Source organism: Ascidia mentula, chromosome 9 (assembly GCF_947561715.1).
Source record: "Ascidia mentula chromosome 9, kaAscMent1.1, whole genome shotgun sequence".
Lineage (NCBI taxonomy): Eukaryota > Metazoa > Chordata > Ascidiacea > Phlebobranchia > Ascidiidae > Ascidia > Ascidia mentula.
In genome coordinates, this window is record NC_138574.1 from 4,911,650 (window position 1) to 4,938,349 (window position 26,700).

The window sequence follows — 26,700 nt, forward strand, 5'->3', positions numbered from 1 at the left end:
ATTGAATAAGAAATAAAAATTATTGCATGAACATAATTGCACTTTTAGGCATCTTCTTCTCCATATTCATTTTCCATATCAACCATGCCCTGCAAGACATAAAATTAAATAATTTTAGTAAAAAAGATTTACACTCAAACAATAACAATGAGTAATAACTGTTGCAATGACTGATAAAACCATAAATTTAAGGAGCTATTTGTGAATTTAGCAAAAGGAAATACGAAGCCACAAAAATACTGGGTGTAAATAAATGATCTATTACCGAAGCTGTCAGGAACATTTATAATAAAAACAATGCTCTACTGACAATACCACTGATTTTATTTAATTATCACACCATGACCTTCATTTAAAGGTATTCCTGGTGAAGGTCATTTCATGACAATTGAAATGTCGAAGAAAATTAGTGTTTTACATTACGGCCAGAATATCCTTTTTTATATTATGGAAATATATGAACTGTGGTATATATTTAGAGAGCCGCAAGTATCGTCAGTTTTTATAACTGTTATGTGTACGTATTTAAATTTTATGATGTTTTCACAAAATCTATTTTTCTGTAAAATCAACATCTACAGATCTCTGCTATGTTTGCTCTTCAAACTTTTGATCTAAGAACAATGTTAAAGATTCGTCGCATGCCTGCCAGAATACCGTGATTAATTGGATCCAGTTTTTTATTTGTATTACACTTACATCAAATTTATAAAATATTTATGATCACAAATCAAGGAAAGACAAATATTCAAGTCAATCCATGTTTCAAACTCATGTATATTAATCAAAACAGTTGAAATGGGATAAAATGAGACAACCAAAAAACGTTGCCCCTCAAGGTCAAATAGATTGTTTTAGTACGAAAAAAAGGATCCAGATAATTCTGAAAAATAAGTTCTTGCCGAAACACTTTTTGTCAAACATGACAATGTTAATAACAATATGAGCCAGTCTTTTTATTCTCTGAATTATAAGGAAATTCGTGATTTGTGTTCCTAAGGATCCAGAGTTCTGATAACTTAATTGCAGTTTGCTTTTTTCTAAATTTCGGTCCTTAAGCAAATGAATTTATATTCTTTATGCTGTTACCTTGGTATTCGAATATGTGATCGGGTTGTCAAAGCCAGTTGCTGAACTGGATAAGCTACCAAATTTGGCAAAGGAAAGGTCCCTGTTACCGCGCATGTACAACATCACTCCAGCTCCCACTGCTATCACCACAAACACAACTGCTATGACAATTCCTGCAATACCTCCTGCATCCAAACCACCACCACCTAGAAACACACAATTTTTCGATTTGCTGTAAGAACCCAAGCAATGCTGTAATAATACAAACAAATGTGCATACGTTGTTTAACAAGTATTTTGATACATTGTGCAAGTTTATTCTTTTATTCAGAAACGTGTACAAGGTTTTCTCTCACGTCAAATTATTTACTTTTGACAATTCGTGCTAAACACTCATTAGCTTTGTCATATAGCACTACTGCAAATGTAAAGCAAAACAAACAAAATCAGTGATAATTTTTCAACTGCATTGATTTTAATTAGCATTCAAACTAATTGAGGTTCGTTACCATTGTTTGGAATGTGGTTTTCTGTTACTCCATCAGTTGTACTTGTTGTGGGGGGTGTTGTGGTTGTCACCCCAGACGGGGGTGTTGTGGTAGTTTCCCCTGGGTTAGTTTGGGGCTGGTTGGTTGGGGTTGTGGTGTGAGGTGTAGTCGTGGTTAATGGCTCTTCTGGTGGTTTAGTTGGGGGGTTAGCTTGAAATTGAAAACAATGAACATTTAAAAGAATATGAGCATGAAGGTATATTGGTGTTGAACAATGAATACTTTCCTCATACATCATAAAGGAATTGTAGTTTGCTATAAACAGTACACATTATAACCAAAATTTTAAATTCTGATATAAGAAGTATTTTAGGGCTACTTCAAACTTGTGGCTTTTCATAGCATAGAAATAAATTCTGACAAACATTTACTCATATTTTCATACAAATTTAAATTCTATTTTGAAACTTGTATTTCATTTTGCTTTATAATTTTATTTTAAAAATGCATTTTTGAATTATTTTGTATTTTTAACTTAATTTTTATTTTCACATTAAATTTTATTGAGTTTAGTATGCATTTCATTTCTATTTCGTTTCGTTTATTGTTAAAACATAAAGTGATCTAGATTTGCCAAATTTGAAAAGAGTTTTATCAAAAGCTGTTCTTCAATATGTGACTATCCCATGCTGGCATACCAACTGTGCATAATAAGCTTATGATTATAAACCAATAATATTACTTACTGACACAACACTGCCTGTTTGCTGGACCTCCACATTTGTTGGTTTCATAAACAAAAGAAGGGCAGTAGTTTGAGTTGTACTGACAAGTACCATAACCTCCAGATTCACAAGCTCCATCACCTTGCTCCCAACTTTGAATTTGGCTGTTGCCTGACGAATAATTTTTTTTTATTTGTTTTATTTAGTGATAAGTGGTAGTGGTTACATGCAACAAGATCGTAACAGGCCAAATGTAGAAAATTAGCCTGAAGCAAAAAAAACAACAACATACCAAAGGTATATGTCACAAACAACTTCTTAACTTTCAATACAACTTACAAGTGTCATCTGTTTCAGCACATTCGAAGCAACATCTCTGTCCACCATCACCACTGCACAGGAATTGCTCATACCCAAGTTCACATAGGTTGTGTTCAAAATCCTTGCATTTACCTCCTTTATCCAAACATGCTGCATCCGCTGCACAAAAAAATTTACAATTGACTGACAAAGTGTTATGTTTAGTGTTGCAGAGCCGGCAAAACAGATTTTTTGAAAAAAGTATTAACAGATGTGGTCGCATTTTGGGGGCAAAAAAATTGATTGTAAAACCAACAAATTTTCAAACAGATTATTACATCTAGAGTAGTAGCACATGTGAGGTCCAGTTCCTGCCATGTCCCAACAACACAACCTCTGTTGACATTCATATTCACTTATTCCTGGGTAACCACAATCCTGTCGCTCATCAATGGGAAATGTGCAGGTGCTGTACACTAAAGAAATAATATAAAACATTGTGTTCAGAGTGTTTCTGAATCCAGTAAAACCAAGTGAAGGAACAAACAATTTACTTTGTATATCAACACTTACTTTTGTGTTTCTTGCAAATATATCCTCTATTTTCTGAGCAGAATGCGTCGTTCCATTTTGCGTTGGTCCACAATTCCACGCATCCCTCATAAGTCTCTCCTGCATCGTTAGGTTCACCATCAGCCCAGTTAGTGTAATCAACACCACTGCTATCCGACCATTCCCATCCACCTGTAGTGAATAGTGTATAAAATATGAACGAGCTTGAAAAGGTTTTTGTACATTTAAAAAATAAGTTTTACTGATACAATATGAAAGTGTGGGATTATTAATTATTTACTTTATTGAGTTTTTGCATTCAATTTTATATTTCTTTCTAGAACAGATAGAAAGCGTTTTGTTAATGTATTTGTCAATTTAAAACTGGCACAAATAAAATTATATTAGATGTTTTTGGTCAATGGTTTACATCACAGCACATTTTTATACCCCATCCATTGCGTTTCAATCCAAGCCACACATGTCTTTGGTCAGTCCAACTTATAAAAGCTTTGTTTTCGAGATCACTATGAACACTGGCAAGGTAAGCCATGTTTGATTGACAAACAGCATCTGCATCACCCCATGATCTCTGATCTGCTGAATTTGCTCCTGTAATATTGGAAACATATTGATAACAACACTTGAAAAAATGCACCAAAAAATCCATACATTTTGTAACAATATAAAAACTGACCTGTTTGGACAAGATAACAATAATCTCCCATTCCAGCCCATGTTGCTTCACAAGTTCCAACACCAGGATCTTGTGCTGGAATCTCAACTAAAAAATAAAACGTTATATGGCGAAGTTTCTAAAAAAGGAAGGCACAGTGCTAAATTAGTATTATTTTTGAAAAAGTTAGTTTTTCAGATATGCAGTGGCAGTAAGTACTAACAGGACAGCTTTGAGTCATAATTTCAAAACCCATATATGTTTTCCCTCTACATTCATAAAATTACAATGTGGGTAATTAGCAATGCAAAATTTTGAATTACAACTATTGTATTTGCACATCTGTTCTATACAAGCACAGTAGAATTTCAGAAGCACTACCCTTCCAAAGGCTTGTATTTTTACAAAAAATCTCACGTGTTTCATATTTGCAGATGTAAGGAAGGTTGGCTGATTGACAGGAGCTTCCTCCACTTGTCTTCATCATTCTCCACTTCCCATATTTATCAATCACTCCACACCCTGTACCCTCTCCAGTATCCACAGGTTGATCAGTGTCCCAGTTTGAATAAGCCACAGGTGAGTGGTCAGACCACATGAAAACTATCTCGCCCTGAGACTCATTCTGAAATACAAAGTGGAAATATTGTAAACTTTTGGATATTAGGTTTTATTTCTGTTGAACTTTAAGGTTGTCATTAGTTGGACTTTATTTTAAATTTTCCTTCTTTTCTTTTCAGAATATATCTTATTTAATGACAAAATGCTTGAGTTGAATACTGTTCAATCAAACTTATTTGAATGATTTTTAATTAAAGGTTTGTTAACTAACATAATACATTCCCATCCACATGGTATCAAATGTTTCAACATTTTCTTGTGGCCAGAAAAGAGAAATCAGGAAATGATTTTCGTAAACATTCCACACACTTGACAAATCTTCTTTAATTCCTACAAGACAAAACACAACAAATCAAAAAAGTGGCCACAACCAAAACAGTCGTAATCACTAATACATACCATGTACTTGTCCTTCATTCTGACACGCTGCTCTTGCATCATGCCAGTTCTTGTACATGTTTGTATCTGTGTATACCTTATAACAACCGGTGTCCCACTGTACAAAGTTTTGGTTGGGAGGACAGTCTGGTGCATCATCGGTCGCTGTGAAAGATTTTAAGTTTTTTCTGTGTATTTAGCTCCATTGCAGGGAGATAGCACATAATAAACCATGTTTTTTTACAGAACTTTTTTCATTTTAAGTCGAAATTATGAAAGTTTTTTACAGCATTTTTAGTTTGATTTGCTAATTTTGTTGTTTGTCAAATAGTCGTACACAGTCAGTAAATAATGCATTCAGTGGCAATTCTGAATGCACAAAATATTGACACAAATTACAACAACATGTCAATATACTTACATGTAGGAAAGGCTGGGTTTTTCATTGTTGAACAGTAAAATGGTCGCACATCACTGCACCTTTGATCATTCCACTTTCCTGCACTGTCTGCTGACCAAGACATCTCAACACATTCCTCGGCCTTTACAGAAGTTACAGCTACTCATAAACAGTAATTGAAATATACCTTGTATAAAATTGAAATTATAGTTGGTTACTTCACATAAAAAAAAAGCATAAGGTCTTTTCAAGGTTGTTAAACAATAATATTCATGAATGCCATGATTTTATGTATCACTGTGTTGAAATCGCCAACCAGCTAAAACTTTTTTATAAACAACAAGAAAACACAGAGATCTAAAACAAATACAACATGTACAAGACTTTTGTTGTTGCCAGGTTAGGACAATTGGTACTTGCTCAATAACTCATGACATATATTAGCACTGACCCCTTCATAATTGTTTGGCTCTCCAGATAACCAGTTTGTGAATAAAACATCCTCGTTGCTTGACCAAACAAACTGACGGTTAGTTCCCTTAGCATTTAATCCAATCCAAATATTGGATGGCGATACAAAAAGTTTTGATGTAAGGAAAGCTGAAATAAAATGTCAGTTGAAGAGTTCTGTGAGTTTATTATTTATATGTGATAATGTTGCAAAGAAAATTAAAAAAATGTTAAACAAGAAAAGCTACCACTAGTTACACTTTTACAAAATTTGTGAAACAACACCATGCACAGATTTTTTATAATTCCAACAGGAAATCGTAATTCAAACCAGTGGTTGTTATTGTTTTTGCACTTGCAAATTGCTAAAAATTTAAACAACTTTTACCATCGTGTAACTTTGTTAAATCAAAGTGTATTGAATCAGTAAATAAAAATATTTGACAAGAAGTTTTCATATTGGGGAAACTGGTTGAAAAACACTGATTTTAAATGCTGATTTTTGAACAATTATGCAATGTATTTCACAGCCTACCATTGTAGTAGGGATTAGTAAGAGAAGCAAGGAAACTGTTCTGTGACTCGCAATATGCTTCTGCATCATCCCATGTTGCACGCAGGGTGTCGTCCGTGAAACCAACCTCAAGAAAGCACTTGCTTCCATATGGAATCCAACCCTATGCACAATATAATTATGTACTTTTCGTGTAGACAAATATTGTTGGTTAATAATAGAAGTTGTCCAAGTTACTCACCGTTGGACATCCTCCATGTATAACAGGTGCTGGGGTTGGACTTGCAGGTTGAGCCCCAACATCTTTCTGGCAAATAAATCCATTGCTTATTCCACAATTGGCATCCCTCCACAAACCTGAAACATATGTGTGTGAAGTTGAATTTACTTGTTCCAACTGCAACAAAACTTTTCCCAGGTAGTCATTGGTTTTATAAAATAAAGATATTGGTGATTTTGTGGTCCTCGCTACGCCACGATGGTCAAGTATAGTTGGTTAATGGTTCATGCAAGAAATACCCACCTGATGCAGATAACATTTCAACACACAGTTCGTGACCATTATTATTGTCTGGTTGTCCACCCAAGTAGTTTTCAAATGTCAATGGTGTGACACCATCCACCCAAATATAAGGACCATCCATACCATCTTGCACCAGACCAATCCACATGTTGTCCACCCCACTTTTGTGAGCCTTAAAATACAAGGTTTTCTTTTTATAATGTGGTCAAATGAATTACATATGCCAAAGCTTTTCTGGTCAAACTGTATTATTTTAAATCTTGTTACAACAGAAAAAAATTGGTAAACCATAAAATTAATTGCTTTGTGTGCATATACTTTATAATAAGTAACATATTTATCTTTGCTTTAAATGTAGTAAGTATCAGGCAGTACGCACATAGTCAATTATAAATTCCTGTTCATCCAGAGTTGCAATTGTGACAAGGGAGCCACCATAACTCTGACACTCAGTGTTAGCAGAATGCCAGCTTTGTATCGGTGAGCTGGCAAAGTAATAACACTTCTGTCTGCCTTGACTATTAGTGTAGGCAGCCCAAGCCTTGTCACTACCACAAATTTGTGGTGCTAAAAAGTAAAATAATGCAATAAAGTATTATTTTTTATTGACTATATTCAAACAACAGGCAAATAAAAGAAACTAGCACTTACATAGCGTGGGTGGAGGAAAAGTAATTGGATCAAGAAGATCTTTGCCTACAAAAAAATATATTTCACGGACTAGTTTAAACACACTTTATTTTTATGTCCTATCTTTACTTAATCTCTTGGTTCGTATCAAAACAGCAGGTGAATAGTCAAATGTTGTTGTAATATTATTTGCTAACCACTTACCTCTTTCTACTTTGCATATCCAGCTCCTCACACCTTCACAATTGTTATCATTCCACAGTTGTGTGCCCGGGGAATAATCACCTTCCACACAGTTTTCTCTTCCGCCATGATTGTTTGGTTCTCCTGAACCCTATTGAGAAAACCAAATAAATATACAAAGTCATTCAATATAACTGATTGTCTCTTTAAGGAAGTCTCCAACTGAATCCAAATATTTTTGCTGAGTCACGTGACCTTTAAATATTGTTTGCTAAATAATTTGATAATGGAGATTGTTCACAAGTTCCGATGGTACCATAGGATATATTTTCAACCACTCACCCAATGAGTAAAAGAAACCGGTGTTTTATCGGACCATCCCATTTGACCATCAGGTTGTCGTTTCAAACCAATCCAAAAAATATAATCATAACCTCTGCAAAAAAAAAACAAGGTCTTGTTAAAAAGATTAAAAGCATATTTTTGATCTTCAACTTACATACCACATATATTGGTAAATTATGTTAGATTAAATAAAAATTTATTTTGTCATATACATAAATCAGTCAAAAAATGATGGTGCTAAAGGTATTGTTGTAATGTTTGTTTAATCAAATCTTGTGCAAAAAAACACTTACTTCATTCCATCAATTATAACCTGTTCTTCATTAGCACTGTGAATACTAACTAGGTTTGCTCCCATTGACTCACAGTGAAGTTTGGAATTTTCCCACGACAACCTTTGTGCAACATCCGAAAACTCATTAATCTGTAACACAATGGCATCCAGTAATCATACTAGTTTGAGTAGATCTTAGTATACAATTGATTATATTTTGTATCACATCACATACAAATAAGTATGACCAGTGGTGACATTAAAAATTTGGATTTCTACAAGAACATTAAATTATTAAATATATGTCTACGAACTGAATTCTCTTGATTTGGCACTTTTCAAAAATGCACACTAGCTTTTGCGAGTACCTCTCGCTTCATCAGGTGTAAACCTTTTTGAATACAACAGTCAGTCTTCGTAAAAGAGTGCCAAATCAAGATAATTCAGTACAAGAACATTATGTAACATACATAATCAAGGTTGTCACGCTAAACAACCATTTCGCAAATTCTAAAAATAGGTTTACAAAAAAATAATACTCTGTGATGAGCATAAATTCTTTCACTGCAAATGATTCATACAATTTTATCTGCATATGTTAAATACATCATGACCATATCCAATGTTTCAGTCCTTCACTGACTTTGTTTCAACAGATACAATTGTAATTGAAATACTTCGGTTATAATATAGAAATACGATCAATTTTTATTTCTGCATAAAATTTCTTACCTGGTAGCAGAAAGTGGAGTTTGCCCATCCCCACCAACCAGTTGGACAGTTACCTGTCGGACTTGGTGGTGTTGGTATTTGTGGTGTTGTGTAACCAGTCCGTGGTGTTTCACAAATTCTGTTGGAAAATAAATGTCATCTTGGGTTTTATCACATTTTAAAAAACACACCATGTGACTGAAAACTTAAAATGTTTCATATAATCCAATAAGCCACAGATTTTGAGAGGTAAAATTCATATTAAAGTAACATAATGTCAATTTTAAATTAATTATTCGCTGACATTGGATGAATAAAACAATTTTTTTCGCAGGATTTCACTTGCAAACAACAAGATTAAACCTGACCTGTATTCAGGGGATCCACATCCTACAGGGTTGGCTTGTGACCAGTAACCTGTGTCTTTATCCATCACAATACAACCAACCTGACCATTTTCCCTCCCTTCACACGACACAGGGTGACCATCATATATAGCATCAGCAGAACACCACGCTACTCCTGAATAGGTGAAAGCAATATGCTCAGTGATTGATCACAGGACTATACAACTTTAGAACACTTTACCAAATCGATCATACAGGGGGCCATCTCTGATACAGTCGTAATATTCAACACCTTCTATTTGGAATGGAAACACGCACTGATGCACAATATCTTTTAAAAAAAATGCAAAGATTTAAAATGAAAGCCCAAACACAACCTCAAGGCAACATTCACAACAAACTTCACACAACTGTTGATCAAAATTAGCAAACTTTGTTCAAACAATGTATCAAATATTACATGGCTCATCTTTGTCCCATGCAGTATAGGTGACAGGTTCCCCTGAAGACCACTTAAATGTCATCGTTCCAGAATTGTCAATATAAGCACTTAAACCAATGTAGAAATTCTCCTGGTCTCCTGGGTGGGAAGTTTGAGCTGCCTGACTCGTCAGATACATTTGTTCATAGTAGTTGTTGATTGTTACAAGATGACCTCCTTGAGACCTTAAAATATTGTATTTTTTTTCTTGGTAATTGATTCTGATAATCATTCCCCACTCTGTTGCAACTGGCTCTGGCGATATCCTAGTGCAAAGAATTTTTAATTTTGAGAGAGTTGCATAAACTGGATATTTATAAAAAAAATCTGCTGAATAAGATATAAGACTTCATGGGGGAAATTATAAGCGAGATTAGTTTTTAATACACTAGTTCATGATAAGGTAATTTATCATCCAATTATCAGAATTCTAATCAACGATGCTTAGTTGGTTATTTGCTTTTTTTCAAATATTTTTAACTCCATTTCTTCAAACATATGGCATCAGTGACACAGATAGACATCTTGTTTTCCTGAATTTTTGAGATCACATTTGTAAATGGTTGCTCCACAAGCTAATTTTGCTGATCCTACACTTCAACAAACCTTCACTCTATATATAAGACTTGTGATTTCACAACAGAAGAAGTAATATAAATCCAGTCTACTTATGTAGTTGGGATTGGTATGGAGAAATGTTCAACTGTGGTAAAGTCTAAAGCAGTGGTTCTTAACTGGGAAATTATAGGGTTGTAGGTGGGTAATTAGGCGACACCGAATATAAAAAAAGTAGTTACAAAAGAAATACTATGTTTTATATTCACTGTGTGTCGTACACTTATTGCCGATTGGTCATGCAATGTAGTTGAAAAAAAATATAACAGATATAGTGAAACTGTAATAATTAAATTCTTAGTTATAAAATTGATATACTAGTGGAAAATGAGGATTCAGTTTAAACTAAAAAAAGGGAAATGAGATAAAAAAGTTTAAGAACCACTGGTCTAAAGTTATCAAAAACAAACATTATTTAAAAGTCAAAAAAAATACCAGTTGTATTCACACCATGGTACACCTAGCAACGTTTCACTGTTGTATCATGGCACACCAGTTGCAGAGCTTGTGTATGAGTGTGACAACTTACTGGCAGTAATCCTCAGCATTCACCCACACTGATGGGTTGACATCGATCAAATAACAAGATGCTTCGTTGCCAAGCCAACCATGTTGACATCCATCAACTTCTACTTGAGCTTGATTGACAGGAATTTTGTCCATTTTGCACACATAGTTCATCACAGCATCACATCTCTTGTCATTCCATAAACCACTACATGGTATAGCTTGTTTGAAAGGTTGTGTGGGAATTAAACACTAATGTTATGGATATGTGAATGAGCCCAAATATTTTATATTTTCGAAACTCTACCATAGCTTTAGTTTAATTGCATTACCTTTGTCGAGTAACTACACTGAAAAGTTAGAAGGTACATAATTTCAATAACGGTATATTTTTATAATCAATACTAGGGATGCAACGAAAAAGTTAGAAGGTACATAATTTCAATAACGGTATATTTTTATAATCAATACTAGGGATTCACCGAAATAGCATTACTAATTTTAGTATCCATCTCATTAAACGTAATAAATTTAAACAAAACATGTGCTGGATTGGATCTCATCCTACCATACAGCCTTTTATTGGCTCTTAAAGAACAACCGCGACTGCTGTAACAAATGCTTAAAGTTGATTTTCATCATTTCGATGACAATAAACAAACAAAACAAACATATTTGTAAAGTTTAAACAATGATTGTAATCTATACTAAACTTTGCGTATTTTCGTTGCAAAAATATTCGGTCGAAACCGAATAATTATAAAAACCTTAGTTTCGGCCGAATAATTCCGGCAAACCGAACTTTCGGTGCATCCCTAATCAATACAATATAATCAAAACAAGTGATAATAAAACATGCAACAGAATTCATGACCATGCCAGAATACAAAATGAGACAGTAGAGTAGGAATAATACACAATTCACTGCATGACTCACAATAACTTTGCTAGGGACCTAAATAATAGTAAGAATTAAGTCAATTGTTTACCTCCACTTGTACATGTGAACACAATGTTCTTCTCCACCATTAGGTTCATTAAAGTCCCATCTGGTGTAAGTAACATCACTACCATCTGTCCACTTGTAATAATTTTGTACGTCAAAATCATTCATTCCAATCCACACATCATCAATTGAACCGTCTACGGTTACATTAAAAATGCAATTAAGAAGTAAAACAAATGTGTTACAAAATATTACAGGAACCATTTTAGAAATACAGGAATTAATCCATTGAAATCGTGGCAAAAAATGTCTAAAACAAAAAGATGTGGTAACGAACTAAGCAATTTACCAATAAATTAAAGTGATTAATTCCGTTTTTGTGGCACCAACCAAAAACCTTAATTGAAATATTTTTAAATCGACTGTGAATAAATATAAATGAATAAGACTAAAAAAATAAACATTCTCTTCTTCTTGTAAAATTCAAGTGTGTTTGTTTTTCTTTGTTGTAAGCAAAAACGAAAAAACTATCCTTATGTAAAATGCCTGAATCTTTTTTCATCACTATTTATGGCTTTCTTAGCCATGATGTGTAATGTTTTACATACTTTTTAAACCATACAACAATCTAAAAAATTCTAACAAAACACCCCTAAACAACATACATCCATAAAATACAAGACTGGTGACAAAATCTTGCTCTGCTTGGCTGTGAATGCTTGCTAGCTTCCCTCCATAGAATTGACACCTATCATTAGCTTCTTCATAATCAACCTTGGATGACTTTCTCGTTAAGTAATAACACCAGTCTTTCCAACCATTCCAACCAGTTGGACAACCAAGATGGTCTCCTGCAACACCATAAAACTTGCTTGAAAATTAAGTAAATAAAAGTCAAAAAAATACAAGCTTGAATATTTGACTTGTTGTGTAATAAGAAAACTGACAAGTCAATAGATGATTTGTTTATTTGCTTTACATCAAAAACAAACCTTGGAACGTAAATGATCCAGGCCATGGTCCATAGTTTTTTGAAGTAATACCATGCTGAGTAGAACTCTGATATGAATCTTGACCAGCAACTTTTTTTACTGTCACAACTCCACCATGATCAGCTGCACGACAAGGTATGAAATACAATACACAGTTAGAAAGAGCAAGCTAAAACAAAATGTTATTTATCACCATACAACACCACTACATTATATTATATCTGGGTTTCCAAAGCCTGCAGGAGTTAAACTACAAATTTTATGGGTTCCAAAGATTTAACCAATGTTACACAAAATACAACATTTAACTGTAATATGTCACTACATACGTCTCCACTTATGTATGCTGGGCCACTGTAGTTTTTCAGTCATTTTATCAAAATTACAGTTCTAAAATATCTAATTTTTAGTTGACTGTTAAATATGAAATGTCACCGAAAAGTTTAGTCAATTAAAAGGGGACACAAATAAAAAAGGTAGTACCTTATATAGTGTACAGCTTAAACATAACATTCATTACAGTAAATGCAATTGCACAACAAGAAATGTTGTTCAATCGTACCCATTATTCTGCCATCGTGAATGGCTGCCGTGCAGATATAGGAGTCATCAGTGTACACTGTAGTTCCCCACAGTTTATCAGTGATGGAATCACACCCTGCTGGGCAGATTACTTCAAAAGATTCTTTTTCATAATTCATGGCTTGGTCAGTGCATGACGCCATGTCTACATGTAATGGAACAAGTTATGTCAATTATAACTTAATTTCTAAAAGTCGTTTGAAATCTTGTCTCAAAAAAAAAATATGGTCAATATTCACGATATCATCATCAAGTTAAATAAAAACAACGAAATAGCACGGACACCGATAAAACCTTCAAGGTCATTGAGCAAGAGGCCCACACTCTGCCATGCATAAAGAGGTGGTAAAAAATGATACAAACACACAAGTAGTGGTAAAAAATAGCAAGATATAAAAAAATAGGAAATCTTACATAAAACAAGCATCATAACCAGGATAAAGCAGCGTTTTATTTAGCTTATATTTAAATGATTGATTCACCCCCCACATCACATCCAATTACATCCATCTTCAATGCAATGTTAGTGTTCCAAGCTTGTGGTAACACACGGATGTGTTTGGCAGAAATAGCTTCACGAAGAAATCCTTCAACCGGTGTGTTTCGATCAAAATTGCCTGGAAACATCTGCAAGGAATGTCAGAAATTTGCATAAATTTTTTTTGTGTGTTTACATGGATGGAGCTTAGAACTTATCTAATTCAATAACTTTATATTTACCCTATCTACATTCTTCTTGTAGAAGTATTCATGTAAAAATATTTTTTGGGCCTGAAATCACATATATGTTTTATTTTAGTCTTTGACAAATGCATAAAGATGGTCATGACTAATGTTTTGGTAACTGTCTAACTGGGACATCCATGAACTTAATTGCTGTTTATAAAATCATTTACCGAGTCTCCGCCGTCTGTCTTTTTGTAGTTGGTGAAAATATTTCCGTCTGTGCTGAATGCGATTTTGTAGTCAGTCACCCATTCGTCAAGTTCTGAGTTGCCTTGAATCAACACCCCTGAAATCTGAAAACCAAAGAAATACAACGTGTTTTATGCACAGGTTACAATTCCCAGAAGTTTAATTACCCAAACAGACAATATTTTTTACTGTTCGTGATGTTGTTTTATGCTGTTTTGTTTACAGCCTTCATACTTTGACGAATTTGGCCATTCTGTTGACATAGCAACAACACTTACCTTTCTAACAGCACCAAGGTCAACTTGCAAATATTCTTGAACACTGTTAGTTGTAGGTTTCCATACTTTCGAATTAACCGCTGAAAATGATATATTATCAAAAAAATTAATGCATGTACATACTACATGCTTATACTTTCTAGTAAACCATTTGCGTTTGGGTGAAATTTTGCCAGGAATGTCTGGAAAACTAAGGTTTTATTTATCGATTATAGTTGAATGGTGTTTGTTTGGTGGAAAGGCATTCTCATTTAAGGCATACACAGAGATAATTAAAAACAGAACAAAAAGCTACATGCTATAATAGCAGCGCATAATCTTTGAATTAGTTTCTTTTAAACCAAAATGATTTTGCAGTGGATCTTTAAAAAACTTACCACAACACCACACATGTCCTTTATGGGGACAATCATCCTCAGTGGTGTTATACGGGTAGCATGGACCAGTAACCAGACCCCAATTTGGTGGGACGTACAAATCATTGTGACGTTGGCAAAGACGAGCAGCTAGTCCGTCTGGATCATTACCAACTTGTACCCAATCATTATAACGATCACTTTAAACAAAAAATGAGAATGTTTTTGAAATAAGAATGTTTTATATTTTAAAGTATGAATGTTTTTGTTTAAGAGATTGGACAAAAATGTTTGAAAGACATAAGAAACGCTTTTTGGTCGTTTATAAACCAAAGAATATTTCAAATAGTCCATAATTGCAGCCGTGGGGTTGGGCTCAATTAAATAAAATAATGAAACATGCAACACCATTCCATGTGAAGCTATAGTATTACACCCGACAAAGTAAGCATTCTTTGTTTTTTTCTACCTAATGGGTGACCATTGGTCTCCATCTAAAATTCCAGTGTAGATGGGTGTGCCATCGGGACAAATTTCTGTAGACATGCACAAGTCACCACCCATCTGTGTACAGAATGCCCTCGCCGTATCATAACTTAAAGCAGAAGAATCCATTTCGTAGTGTTGGATGTTTTCAAGACCTGGAAGCAAAAATTTATGTGCTGGTCTAGTTCTCATCCTGGTCAGAGGCCTTCTTTATTTTTATAATCCAATATGTTTTTAAAGAAAACCTCAACCTATGTTGAAGTTAAGGAAGATAATTTTAGTTTATTTTTGTTGAGTGAAGAACAAGCTAACCAATTTTAAATACGCCAACAAATGGAAAAGTAGCTTTTTTAACAGCAACATTAATTTAGTTAAACCATATCATTTCCGACAGATACAAATATTACAATAAATTTTGCAAGAATGCATAACCTTACAACAATGAGTTTTAAGTTAAAACTTGCATCTAAACATGAATACAGTTCATGTCTCTCAATATTAAAGTTTTTATTGCACCCATTGAAGAAAACAACTTTAAGGTGAACCAGGCAGTGTTTGGTTCCCTATATGTGAATGAAATTGTATCCAACTAAGATTGTCAATCATGAACTGTAAGTGATGATGAACTCAGTTAGAATTAGCATTGAAAATAAGAATTATCTACAAGTCATTTAGAAACAAGACATTAACCACCAAAGTTAGAAGCAGCAATATAATGCACATATACATATGCACTTACTGTACTTACTGGGGTAAATATAACTTTAAAAGGTTACAAAACACTAAGTTAGGATATATGATCAATATCATCTGTCATTATTTAACAAACAACATTAAACTTATTAACTAAAAGACACCCATAGTGTTAAAATAGTCAACCTACCTTCCCCAGCATAAACAAGCCTGGCATGGTATGGTTCAAATCCTGTTTGAAATGATGAAGCAGAAAACATGCTGTCATCTAAGACTGGGTATGTGTTGTCAACTACATCGTCTGAAATGCCTAGTGAACTGATGCATCTGAAAATAAATAAATAAGATTTACTGCAATGCTAAATAAAAGCTTTTCATTCCCTTAAAGGCCGCATCTCTGTATTTCTATGGAAAATACTTTCTTGGTTGGGAAATGCCCTTCTCGAACTCCTGCGTATCAGAGTAAAATTATGTGTAACAATGCAAGGGGTCATGCATGGGCGCCAGTGTTTTGGTTAAATGAGCGCAGATGAACAGGCTGTTGCCAGGGCGATTTTCAGCGTGTTTGGGGCAGTTTTACTATAGTTTTCAGGGTTGTTAGTCAGGCAGTAAATTGATAGAGGGTGCTGTTGAACATGTAGCTGAAAAACTACCCAAATATTGAGGTAGATTTTGTGGAAAAATGAATCACAGAAAGTATGGTCAATTTGTGATTTTCTATTAGTCCCGGACCCTTGACTAGGAATTCTGGCCAAATTTATAATCGAGATAACTACTTTAACTGCTCCCCCGGGGGCATTTTGACCCTCTGATGGCCATTATTTTGGCCAAAAAAGCACAAAAAAGTGTAGGTTTGTTTTGTGAAAAAATGAATCACAGAAAGTACCCTCCATTTGCGATTAAGTGAAGCCACCAACCCTCCTCTACACAATTCATTAGGAATTAGATGTCTTGTAACTGTTTTGGGCCCCCCTGGGGCTGTTTGTACCCCCCTAGGACTGACAATTTTGCAGTTAGCCTTTGCAAAAACTCCCAATGTGCTGTCTTAATGCAGCTGTAATAAAAAAATTTTTCTGTTCAGCAATAGTAGTCCCCCTTCATGAGTCATCAGACCTGGCAATTGTTTTTGGCAAACAAGAGAAACTGTAACCAGGTGCACAATGACAAATGACTTCTAAAACTCAATTTTTAGGATTTAATTGTGAGATGCGGCCTAAAGAAACTTGAGCTATTTACAGAACATTTAAACCTAAAACATTATATTTTATTACTTACGTTGGCAAACAACCAATCAGCTCAATTCTCATTGCACACTTATGTCTGCAACTGGTGGGTAGAACTCTGATGGTAGACGTTACAATAGGTCGTGGAAAGACATTTGTAACTTGCGAGTCTTGGTCATAATTTGCATCAAATATCTGTAAAAGGAACTTGTTTGAAAGTTGTACCCATGTTTGTATATTAAGCAAAACATTAAGCAATGGTCACTTGACACTTTATTCCCTGTGTTGAATCCTACATTTTTATCACTGGAATATATGAAGGTGTTTTACGCACTGTGATAACAATATTTCAAATTATACCAAAGGGAAGGAAATCCATATTCACATAAGAAAATGTTTCATCAACTAAATGTTTCAATCACAAAAAAAACATCAGAAATTTGTACCGTTATGCTTCCATCTATGTCAGTGTAGTCTTCATAAAGATTTTTGGCACTATTGATGAGATACTGGATGCTGTATTTCTTCACCCAATCATTCTGGTTTTCAGGTTGGCTTAAACCATTTCTTCCCTAAAGGTAAGTAAAATTGGTGAAATAATTATAAACCAAACATTGCAACAATCTTTAATAACAGTATGACAGCAACAAGGCAAAACACGAAAACATCTTTTAAAAGCACACTGACACATTCATCAAAGAAGTGGGGAAACAGGGGAAACTGTTCTCCTATCAACTTTTCACCTGTGAAACAACACCACGAATTTCATAGAAGTCAAGAAGGTCAACTTGAATCCATGGAGCAGGATCACTTTCTGCCGCAATCCAAGCACCAAGACCAGGCCCAACATCAAGCACACCACTAAGTGAACAATAAACACATTTAATTCCAGGTTTTCTGATTGTTCTGATCAACAGTTTAAAAAGCAGTAAAAGAGTGGGTGGCAATTAGTGTCAAACAAATATGCTTACATGTGATTATCCATTGTGTTAAGACGTCCTCTATCTGCAGGAGAAGTGTCTTTCCACTGGCTGGATGAAGAAAGCTGCTTGTCCAGAACCCAACCTCCGATTTCAACACCTACATGACGGAAGCAACAATCTTCTGATGTGCAATCTACATCAGGTTCTTCTTCATGGCTGAAAAGTAATGTTGGTACTTATTAAATTCATTAACACTGCTACAAATACTATGACAAAAACAGAAGCCCAGTGCCACTGTCACCAGCTCTACTGATAAGACCTCAAAAATCAAAACATTGCGTACACTTGTCTGCAGCTCTAGAAAATAACCTTGTTTCAAAATCAAGTACAACATATACCACAGTAATATTACATGCAATGGCATGATAGGCAGGTCCTTGCTTGGCGATCACAGCTATCATATCGCGATCATGAGGCTTTCAGGCTTGGCAGCCCAGGCAATGCAGCCTAGCTGGATCAGCCACTTTTTCCTATTTTTCATATCTCGCTCCGACTCCGGAGGCCGTGTGGAGATTATAGGCGATTAAATGCTGCTATTCAGCCAGATCGTTGTTCAATTCCTCACATTCAGGACTTTTCAAAATTGAACTTGTGCGTGGCTACCACCAAGTTTCAGTTGCCCCCGCGGATGTTGCCAAAACCGCAGTAATTACGCCTTTCGGTCTATTTGAATTTCTGCGCATGCCATTTGGGTTAAATAATGCCGCCCAAGCATTTCAACGTTTAATGGACACAGTTTGCCAGTCTCTTGATTTTGTATTTGTGTACCTAGATGACATCTTAGTAGCAAGCAAAACACCTGCTGATCACTACAATCATTTAAAACGACTTTTTACACGGTTGGCAGATCATGGTCTGGTCATCAACGTAGCCAAATGTCAGTTTGGCGTCGACCAAATTAATATTTTTTTGACCGATTTTCTCGGTCACGGGGTCAATATGCATGGTGCGTGTCCGTTGCCTCACAAAGTAAAAGCAATCCAGCAGTTTCCTCGTCCCACAACCATCAAGGGCCTTCAGGAATTCGCGGGTATGATAAATTTCTACCACAGGTCGCACCCATCTATTAGAGCCACCCGCCAGCTAGTTGCTTCCAAATTCGTGTGGCATTGGATGAAACAACAGGTTGGATTATGGGCACGCAACTGCATACAATGTCATAAATCGAAAATCCAACAACATGTGCGTTTGCCGCTCGAAAACTACCCGCCTCCACGGGCTCGTTTTGCTCATGTTAATGTTGACATAGTCGGTCCACTTCCGTCTTCACATGGCAATACATATTAGTTTACAATAGTCGACCGCTTTACGAGAAAAGCGGTTTCCTTCCTGATGCTACCACGCCAACGTGTGCCAGGGCATTTGTTTACCACTTGGTGTCGCGTTTTGGTGTACCTTTGGACATCTCCTTCGACCGTGGTCCACAATTTACGTCTGATTTATGGACATTTTTCGATAGGTTTCTTGGTGTCAAGGTTCATCGCACAACGGCTTATCATGCCCAGTCAAATGGTCTGGTCGAACGTTTCCATTGCCACTTGAAGAGTGCCCTTATGGCTCGGCTATCCGACAGCAATTGGATGGACGCGCTTCCCTGGGTTATGCTTGGAATCCGCACCGCTACAAAAAAACTCGGGACATCGTCTGCTGAGCTCGTTTACGGTTCACCGTTGGCTGTGCCTGGCGATTTTATTGGTTCAACACCCATCGAACCGTCACCGCGTCAACTTTTGCCCGCTTTGAGGTCGGCTGTTGGAAGGTTCCTGCCGACACCAATGTCGCGTCACTCACATCCGCATGCAACTGTTCCAAAGTCATTAGACAATTGCGCTTATGTATTCTTGCGCACAGACAAACATCGCCCGCCTTTGACACCTCCATATGAAGGGCCATACCGGGTCATAGCAAGTACACACAAAACGTTTACACTGGACTTAGGTGGACGCCAACAGACAGTTTCTGTTGACCGTTTAAAGCCCGCCCACGTCGACCTGACACAACCGGTCCAAACAGCTCAACCACCGCGTCGAGGAAGGCCTTGCAAACAGAGTCGAGTTCCATCCAACCGGCAACCACCATTATCACCAGACTCTATTCAACGCTCTGGTCGCATTACTTGCCCTCCAGCCTGTTTTTGTTTGTAAATTTTGTTGTCCGCTTCTGGCGGGGGGTTATGTAGCGCTCACTTTACCGCATTTTAACGAAGCGGATTAATTGCCTTTTCGCCGTGATTTCTCTTTTGCTGCTGTTGTGTTGACTCATGGAGTCAGTCTTAACTTTACTACGCAATAAAGCTGTACAACGCTTTAGGTGCAAACAAACAACAGGCTGTAAATTTCTGAAAAGCAAATAAACTTATGTGCAAAAAAAGCCATATAATGTAACATATGTGCAAAAGAAGCCATGTGCTTTTGCACATATGTTACATTGGTGTTTTTGCCTTTTGCACTATCGGTTACCAAGCAAATCCGTTTGGCCATAGTGGGTACCCTGCAGATCGACGTTGACCGAAAGGTACCACAAAGTGGAATCTAGTGTGCCTGCTAGTGTAAAAGCTAGCACAGTGCCACTCAACAGCTGATGAGACCTTACAGGTCGAAACAGTGCGTGTACACACCCTGTCTGCAGCTTTGCAAATAGACTTACTGTTCCGGATCATCCTTTTCACATATAAATGGGTAGTAGTTGGTGCAAGGTACATCACTCCACATACCAGAGCTATCTGCTCTTATCTGGAGACAGTTTTCATCTAAGTTTCCATTTGGTTCACCTGAAATCAACAACAAGAACTTGTCAAAACTAAACAATTCTTTGTAAAATTTTGTTTGTATATTTTTTAATAATAAACAATAAAATAAATGCCCATATTACAGAACATTGCTTTAACATTACACTAGTTTTTCTTAAATTGTATAATTCATTTGTTTAATCACATTTAATAGAATCATATTTTGTCATTTTATTAAGAGTAGAAATCACTAGGTTGTGATGCTTAAAGCAAGCACACTTCTCTTCTTTTACTTAATCAATCCATGTCCAGCAAATGCAAAAAAAAGTCATTACAACCTGCAAACCAGTTAACATAGTTGAACGGTGTCTCATCAATCCACCTCCAACCACCATCAAAAGCATCAATTACGTCAGGGAAAAAGTCAGGTCCATTATATGAGTCAAGGCCTCCAGTCCACAAAGCCACAGCATCCATGTATATAATGTAATCTAAAAAAACAAAAAAAAAAGATAGTTTTCATGTGATGAATACTAGTCTTAAACATTTGGAAAGTGCCTAAAATAAGTTTGTAGTACATGAACCAAGTTTTTTAATTTATCATTAACCTTCCAAAAAATGCCAAAGCAGAATCGCCTCATTTTATTGACCAACCTCATTTCACTTTAGATTTTACCTTTTAAAAGTTTTTATCCCAGTTCTGCTGCTATGCAAATTTGAAATCATTGTGTAATTTTTGTTCTGATAGACTTACTCTCAATAAATGCTTGTTCTCCAGGAGAGTTGAAGCTTACCAAATCACCACCTTCTTGTTGGCATTGCAATCGTGCATCTGCCCATTGTCTTAAATACACAAACCAAGAAAAAGACATAAATTGTTAAAAATGCAAAAAGTGAATATAATTTTAAATATTTAAATAAACCAAATCAAAATAATGCCAAATTATTTTCTTTTTTCACAGTCGACCCTGCTAATTTTCATCAGATGAAAAGTTTGAAATGACATTGAAGACAATTAAACCACAAAGGCTCTTGTGTCAAAAAATATTAATTTCCATAAAAATTAACCTAAAAATTTTGTCATCAAAAACAAAAATAGCTTATTGTGCTGGTTTAAAAAATAATAAAAAGCATGACTATTTTTTTTATATGCAAACTTACCTTGCGTATTTGGTCTCAATTCTGTAACATCTGTGATCTGTTGCATAGTGAAGCCAGTTTGTTCCACAAGCACTTTCATGGGGATTAGCTGAAAAACAGTGAATGTTTTTTTATTAGATACAGTGCATTTTTGTTCCTAGATAACCACAGAGTAAATACCAAGCAAAATAAACCTTCAACAAATTAGTAAATTCAAAACTGTTTAGTCAACTTTACCTATTAAATATCAATTGCAACAATTAGTATAAAGAAAGATATGTACAACTTATTACTTTAAACACTTACGATCAACAGTTGGTGGATAGTGGGGTGTGATGTTCACTGCAAAAAAATCAAACGAGGTAGCATATGTATAAAATACTGCAGCAATTATCATGGGACCAGATGGCCAAAAATTCTATGACATATATTCCACCGAAGTTACACACTCAGGCAATGGAATCCTTGTATACTGTAAAGTTTATGTTACACTAAACATTAGGCAAAAAGTAAGAACCTATTACTGCTGCACTTTCACTATAATTTTTGTTCTGCAATAATCAAGAAAAATTCAAAAATAATGATGAATGTAGCAGACATGTAAGATTAAGCAAAATGTTACCAAAAGTGTTGAACAGTGTTTACCCGCAGTCTTTTTGCATATTGGATAAATTTCTTCAGTACAAGCGCGATCATTCCAAGTTCCCCATGCTCCATCAGAATCTATACCTACTATTCGGATACAATCTCCATTTGATTCAGGTTGGTTGAACTTCCAATTGTAGAAATCCTTTGGAAATGTGATACATAATGTAGAATAATTTTGTTTAGCTACAAAGTAAGTGACATTATCTTGTGTAAATCACCACTGCCAGGGCACTAATTTTAAAATAAAATTGATTTTGTTGCTTTTGTGAAATATTTTAATAATTACAGTAGCTAATTTGCTCCGCTGAATATGCTTAAAGTTTCTTACCACAGGTGTGCCATCTGACCACTGATAAGCTCCTTCATAAAGTTTATCATTTAATCCAGACCATGACTGACCTTTAAGATGACCTGATGAAAAAACATACAGGGGAAAACACATAAAATGGGTTTATGAACATATTTTTTGTACAACAGATATAATTACCTGATATAAATGTTTGTTCAGCTTCATTGTGAATGCTCACTAAATCACCATATCCCTGCTGTGCACTCTGACAGAATGTCCTTGAAGCATCCCAGCTGAGCTTTGTGTCGTGGAACAAATAACATTTTCCCTCGAACACTCTCCATCCATCAGAACATGTGTAGTTAACTTGAATTAAAATGCACAAAATACAATTTATTGATTAAAAAAATATCTAGGCAGGAAATTACTAAAAAAATATGAAATTTTTTTTTTAAATGCAGAAAAATTTGGTAAACTGATTCATGAAAAGTATTTATAATTTAAAGTTTGTGGTTGTAAGCAATTGATATCCAGTAACATTTCAAACACTTACTCAATGGTTTTGGGATGGGAGAAAGACTTACACCTTCACTAATTTCGCAGCCAAATGCCTGCAATTGAAAACAGTTTCCAACCTCCCAGTTGCTGGTTGCTGCAAGACAAATACACAATGATATCAGAATCATAAATTATTTTTTTTCCACAGCATACTTTTTCCGGTGTAGACCCAAGAACAGTCATCAACTCCTGACACAAGCCACTTGGTGTAATCTCCATCCCATTGAGAATAAGTTATTGGTGTTCCATCCCACCAAGTCAAAACATCATCATGTCCCAAATCTAATAAACACTACATTGTGTCACTTATTATGAACTATAACTTATTGTTTTTATTAATTTATGCCAAGCACCTGAGGCACCAATCCACATTTGCAGAATTCCATCAGATTTCCACTGATCATAGAATGCAGAAAGAAAATCCTGCTCATCTTGACTTTATACAATAAAATAGAAAGTCGACATATGAAATTCCACACAAAGACAAAATAATTCCAAAAAAATAAATATTTAATTTAGAGCTAACTACATCACATACGTTTGAATTGTGATTGGCCGAGCATTACGAAGATAGCAATAATCTCTTGCTTCAGTCCATGTTGTAAACAAATCATCATTTAAATGAAACTCATAACACTTGCCATGACCATATATCCATCCATCAGGACAAGTTGCTAAATGAAAGCAATTTAGCTGAAAATCACATCAATACTTTTAGAGATAAATCTCACTTTTCTGTCCTTTTTTGCAGACAAATTTCTTGTCTTCTCCACACCTTGTAGTGTTCCATAATCCTGACAATGATATCATTTCTGTGCATGTACTTCCTGTGTGTCTGTTTTTTTTCATATACATTGACTTTTAAAATCCAAAAAACTATTCCCATGACTACAGTTTGTAATGATGAACCTTTTAACTTTGCTTAAAATGGTTAAATGCAATGTAATTTTTTTTTTTTTTAAAGTAAGTCCAATGACATTGTTTTATGACCAAAATGAATTACATAATATTTGGAGGATCATTGTTCCAGTTTGTATAGCCCAGTGTGTCATGACCATTGCTCCAAGTCAAAATTCCAGGGGTCATCTTCAAATATGAATAAATTTGATGTATATTTCAGGCGTTTTTGTTTTAATTGTAACTGATATATAAGAAAAATAAATTCACAAGTGAAAAAAGTTAAAAAAACGATACTGAAGTAGTGAACCAAGCTAGCATTGCAGGCTGTCGATCAGTCACCATACCGTTAGTTTCTGTGTTATGCTAAAAATAACGATCAATTTATCCGATTTATCTCACATACTCTCTTTTTTTTTACCGTATCTGATAAACCAATCCATATGTCCTGGGCAGATTGGGTCGCATAATTTTCAACAAAAGTTTCCTCAGTAGCACTTACAATGGAAGTCAAGTAACCATCAAAATTGGTCAAGCAGTAATCATTTGCCTAAAATGACAGAATTTCATTTATTCTGATACAAGCAGCTAAGCACCATACAAAAACGTACATCGTGCCAGGGCATGGACTGGTCAACATACAAATAACAGCTGGATTCAAATGCCTCAAAACCCCTGTCAGTGTCACAAACTTCCAAGGATTGTTGTGTTGCTTTACAAACATAATACCTTTTAAAGTATATTTTGTTTGTTACATTTGGTATGGTCAAATTCCAAACATTTTGTTATACCATAAGTTATTACAGCTGGTATCATCCATTGTATTTTGATAAAGCCCATTTCCTCCCTCATATGTTACACATAATTCTTCTTGATTAGTTGTTGGTGCACCATTTCTCCATAGCCTGACAATCAGATGGAAAAATGAAATCAAAATTTATCAACAACTGCCAATATGCACCAATGTGACTTGACACTTGTTCACATTGAATCACATCCAAATCATCATTAAAAGGTGTTTGTTTTTAAATTTATAGTTACGCTTTAAGTATGCACCACACAGTGTTGTTTTGATATATGGGAGTGCCGTTGGTGCAGTTTACTCCAGTTTTACTTTCAAGGGATTTGAAACCAGGTATACAAATCATCAAACACAGCAAACCAAATACTTTTAACAAACTTACAACACATTAGTTGATAAGGAAATTCCATCACTCCAGAGCCACTGTCCATTATTATCAAGATCATTCAATCCAATCCACCATTTTTGACCTGAGACTTGTTGAATGCCTGTTTGGTATACCCAATCCTATGCAAATCATACAAACAGGAGCAGTGCAATCATTTTCTCTCAAAAATATGTATGTCAAAGAGGCACTTTATATGTTTGTAATCGTATGTGGCTACTGAACATAAAACAGTGCATACACAATTGGAAAATCAGGCCAAACCTTGAAATCTATTTTATAATTTATTGTTAACTATTGACACAGAAACATGGGATGTCAGTCTACCGTTTCATTCTCTTTCAAATTTTACAATATTAGTCTTAATTCCAGATATAACGAACCCAGTGTTTTGCTTGGGTGCTTATTTCACAAATAAAAGCCTGCTTAGTAATATAAGTGCATATAGCCCACAAATAACAAAAACTTCGCTGATGCAGCCATACTTTGTTGAAAAATATTTTACACGTCTTTGTTATGGTTTATTGGGGCAGATTATAGGTCATAAATAGCAAACACACTTACCCGTTCAGCTGCATCCGCAAAGCTGACAAGATGGCCTCCAGTCGATACACACGCCGATTCTGCATGAGACCACGTAACTTTTTGGTTTTGAAAAAGGTAGCAGTTGTTGTTGTAAGATTTCCAATCGCCACTGCAAACGGCGACTGCTTGTTCTAAGTGAAAATACGGTAGATAGATGCATTGTTTGTGTAAACCAACATTCAAATTAAACAAAAACACGTTCGAGTATCAGAAAACTTTCCCGCTTATTTATCTGATTCACATTGGTTCCAGAAATCACTCTACCATTTTTATTACTTTTACCATAGAATACTAAAACAGTATTCTATGCTTTTACATATTTACTCGCGACCCTTTGTACCTTTGTTATTTTACATATTTATTTGCAGCCCACATTGCTAAAATCATAATCAGGAAAACAGCCGGTTTATTTTTTTAGCTGAA

The 26,700-nt window shown here is 35.2% G+C and overlaps 1 protein-coding gene across 1 annotated transcript in view; it reads right to left on the reverse strand.

Annotated features, from left to right (window-relative positions):
• Nucleotides 1-44: 44 nt before the first annotated feature.
• The window catches only part of LOC145913919 (uncharacterized), a 33,008-nt gene continuing 6,352 nt past the window's right edge, over nucleotides 45-26,700 (reverse strand). Inside the window, exons 4-63 of the mRNA XM_083001689.1 lie at nucleotides 26,257-26,408; nucleotides 25,690-25,814; nucleotides 25,297-25,410; nucleotides 25,117-25,234; nucleotides 24,927-25,055; nucleotides 24,612-24,694; nucleotides 24,340-24,443; nucleotides 24,147-24,282; nucleotides 23,962-24,044; nucleotides 23,762-23,890; nucleotides 23,604-23,702; nucleotides 23,249-23,416; nucleotides 23,090-23,172; nucleotides 22,759-22,903; nucleotides 22,420-22,455; nucleotides 22,135-22,222; nucleotides 21,728-21,816; nucleotides 21,312-21,464; nucleotides 20,892-21,015; nucleotides 18,234-18,401; nucleotides 18,006-18,123; nucleotides 17,709-17,834; nucleotides 17,315-17,457; nucleotides 16,230-16,366; nucleotides 15,330-15,501; nucleotides 14,882-15,060; nucleotides 14,505-14,584; nucleotides 14,208-14,330; nucleotides 13,794-13,938; nucleotides 13,292-13,456; nucleotides 12,730-12,852; nucleotides 12,403-12,588; nucleotides 11,781-11,934; nucleotides 10,814-10,999; nucleotides 9,649-9,854; nucleotides 9,430-9,519; nucleotides 9,210-9,363; nucleotides 8,863-8,980; nucleotides 8,150-8,280; nucleotides 7,854-7,947; nucleotides 7,533-7,662; nucleotides 7,350-7,394; nucleotides 7,078-7,265; nucleotides 6,699-6,870; nucleotides 6,417-6,532; nucleotides 6,197-6,338; nucleotides 5,663-5,811; nucleotides 5,233-5,353; nucleotides 4,833-4,976; nucleotides 4,645-4,763; nucleotides 4,230-4,437; nucleotides 3,834-3,920; nucleotides 3,587-3,748; nucleotides 3,158-3,328; nucleotides 2,923-3,060; nucleotides 2,624-2,764; nucleotides 2,306-2,455; nucleotides 1,581-1,769; nucleotides 1,090-1,277; nucleotides 45-89 (exon numbers count right to left, since the gene is read on the reverse strand). Of these exons, the coding sequence (XP_082857815.1) occupies nucleotides 45-89; nucleotides 1,090-1,277; nucleotides 1,581-1,769; nucleotides 2,306-2,455; nucleotides 2,624-2,764; nucleotides 2,923-3,060; nucleotides 3,158-3,328; nucleotides 3,587-3,748; nucleotides 3,834-3,920; nucleotides 4,230-4,437; nucleotides 4,645-4,763; nucleotides 4,833-4,976; nucleotides 5,233-5,353; nucleotides 5,663-5,811; nucleotides 6,197-6,338; nucleotides 6,417-6,532; nucleotides 6,699-6,870; nucleotides 7,078-7,265; nucleotides 7,350-7,394; nucleotides 7,533-7,662; nucleotides 7,854-7,947; nucleotides 8,150-8,280; nucleotides 8,863-8,980; nucleotides 9,210-9,363; nucleotides 9,430-9,519; nucleotides 9,649-9,854; nucleotides 10,814-10,999; nucleotides 11,781-11,934; nucleotides 12,403-12,588; nucleotides 12,730-12,852; nucleotides 13,292-13,456; nucleotides 13,794-13,938; nucleotides 14,208-14,330; nucleotides 14,505-14,584; nucleotides 14,882-15,060; nucleotides 15,330-15,501; nucleotides 16,230-16,366; nucleotides 17,315-17,457; nucleotides 17,709-17,834; nucleotides 18,006-18,123; nucleotides 18,234-18,401; nucleotides 20,892-21,015; nucleotides 21,312-21,464; nucleotides 21,728-21,816; nucleotides 22,135-22,222; nucleotides 22,420-22,455; nucleotides 22,759-22,903; nucleotides 23,090-23,172; nucleotides 23,249-23,416; nucleotides 23,604-23,702; nucleotides 23,762-23,890; nucleotides 23,962-24,044; nucleotides 24,147-24,282; nucleotides 24,340-24,443; nucleotides 24,612-24,694; nucleotides 24,927-25,055; nucleotides 25,117-25,234; nucleotides 25,297-25,410; nucleotides 25,690-25,814; nucleotides 26,257-26,408 (7,961 nt within the window). The remainder of the gene's footprint in view (nucleotides 90-1,089; nucleotides 1,278-1,580; nucleotides 1,770-2,305; nucleotides 2,456-2,623; nucleotides 2,765-2,922; nucleotides 3,061-3,157; nucleotides 3,329-3,586; nucleotides 3,749-3,833; nucleotides 3,921-4,229; nucleotides 4,438-4,644; nucleotides 4,764-4,832; nucleotides 4,977-5,232; nucleotides 5,354-5,662; nucleotides 5,812-6,196; nucleotides 6,339-6,416; nucleotides 6,533-6,698; nucleotides 6,871-7,077; nucleotides 7,266-7,349; nucleotides 7,395-7,532; nucleotides 7,663-7,853; nucleotides 7,948-8,149; nucleotides 8,281-8,862; nucleotides 8,981-9,209; nucleotides 9,364-9,429; nucleotides 9,520-9,648; nucleotides 9,855-10,813; nucleotides 11,000-11,780; nucleotides 11,935-12,402; nucleotides 12,589-12,729; nucleotides 12,853-13,291; nucleotides 13,457-13,793; nucleotides 13,939-14,207; nucleotides 14,331-14,504; nucleotides 14,585-14,881; nucleotides 15,061-15,329; nucleotides 15,502-16,229; nucleotides 16,367-17,314; nucleotides 17,458-17,708; nucleotides 17,835-18,005; nucleotides 18,124-18,233; nucleotides 18,402-20,891; nucleotides 21,016-21,311; nucleotides 21,465-21,727; nucleotides 21,817-22,134; nucleotides 22,223-22,419; nucleotides 22,456-22,758; nucleotides 22,904-23,089; nucleotides 23,173-23,248; nucleotides 23,417-23,603; nucleotides 23,703-23,761; nucleotides 23,891-23,961; nucleotides 24,045-24,146; nucleotides 24,283-24,339; nucleotides 24,444-24,611; nucleotides 24,695-24,926; nucleotides 25,056-25,116; nucleotides 25,235-25,296; nucleotides 25,411-25,689; nucleotides 25,815-26,256; nucleotides 26,409-26,700) is intronic.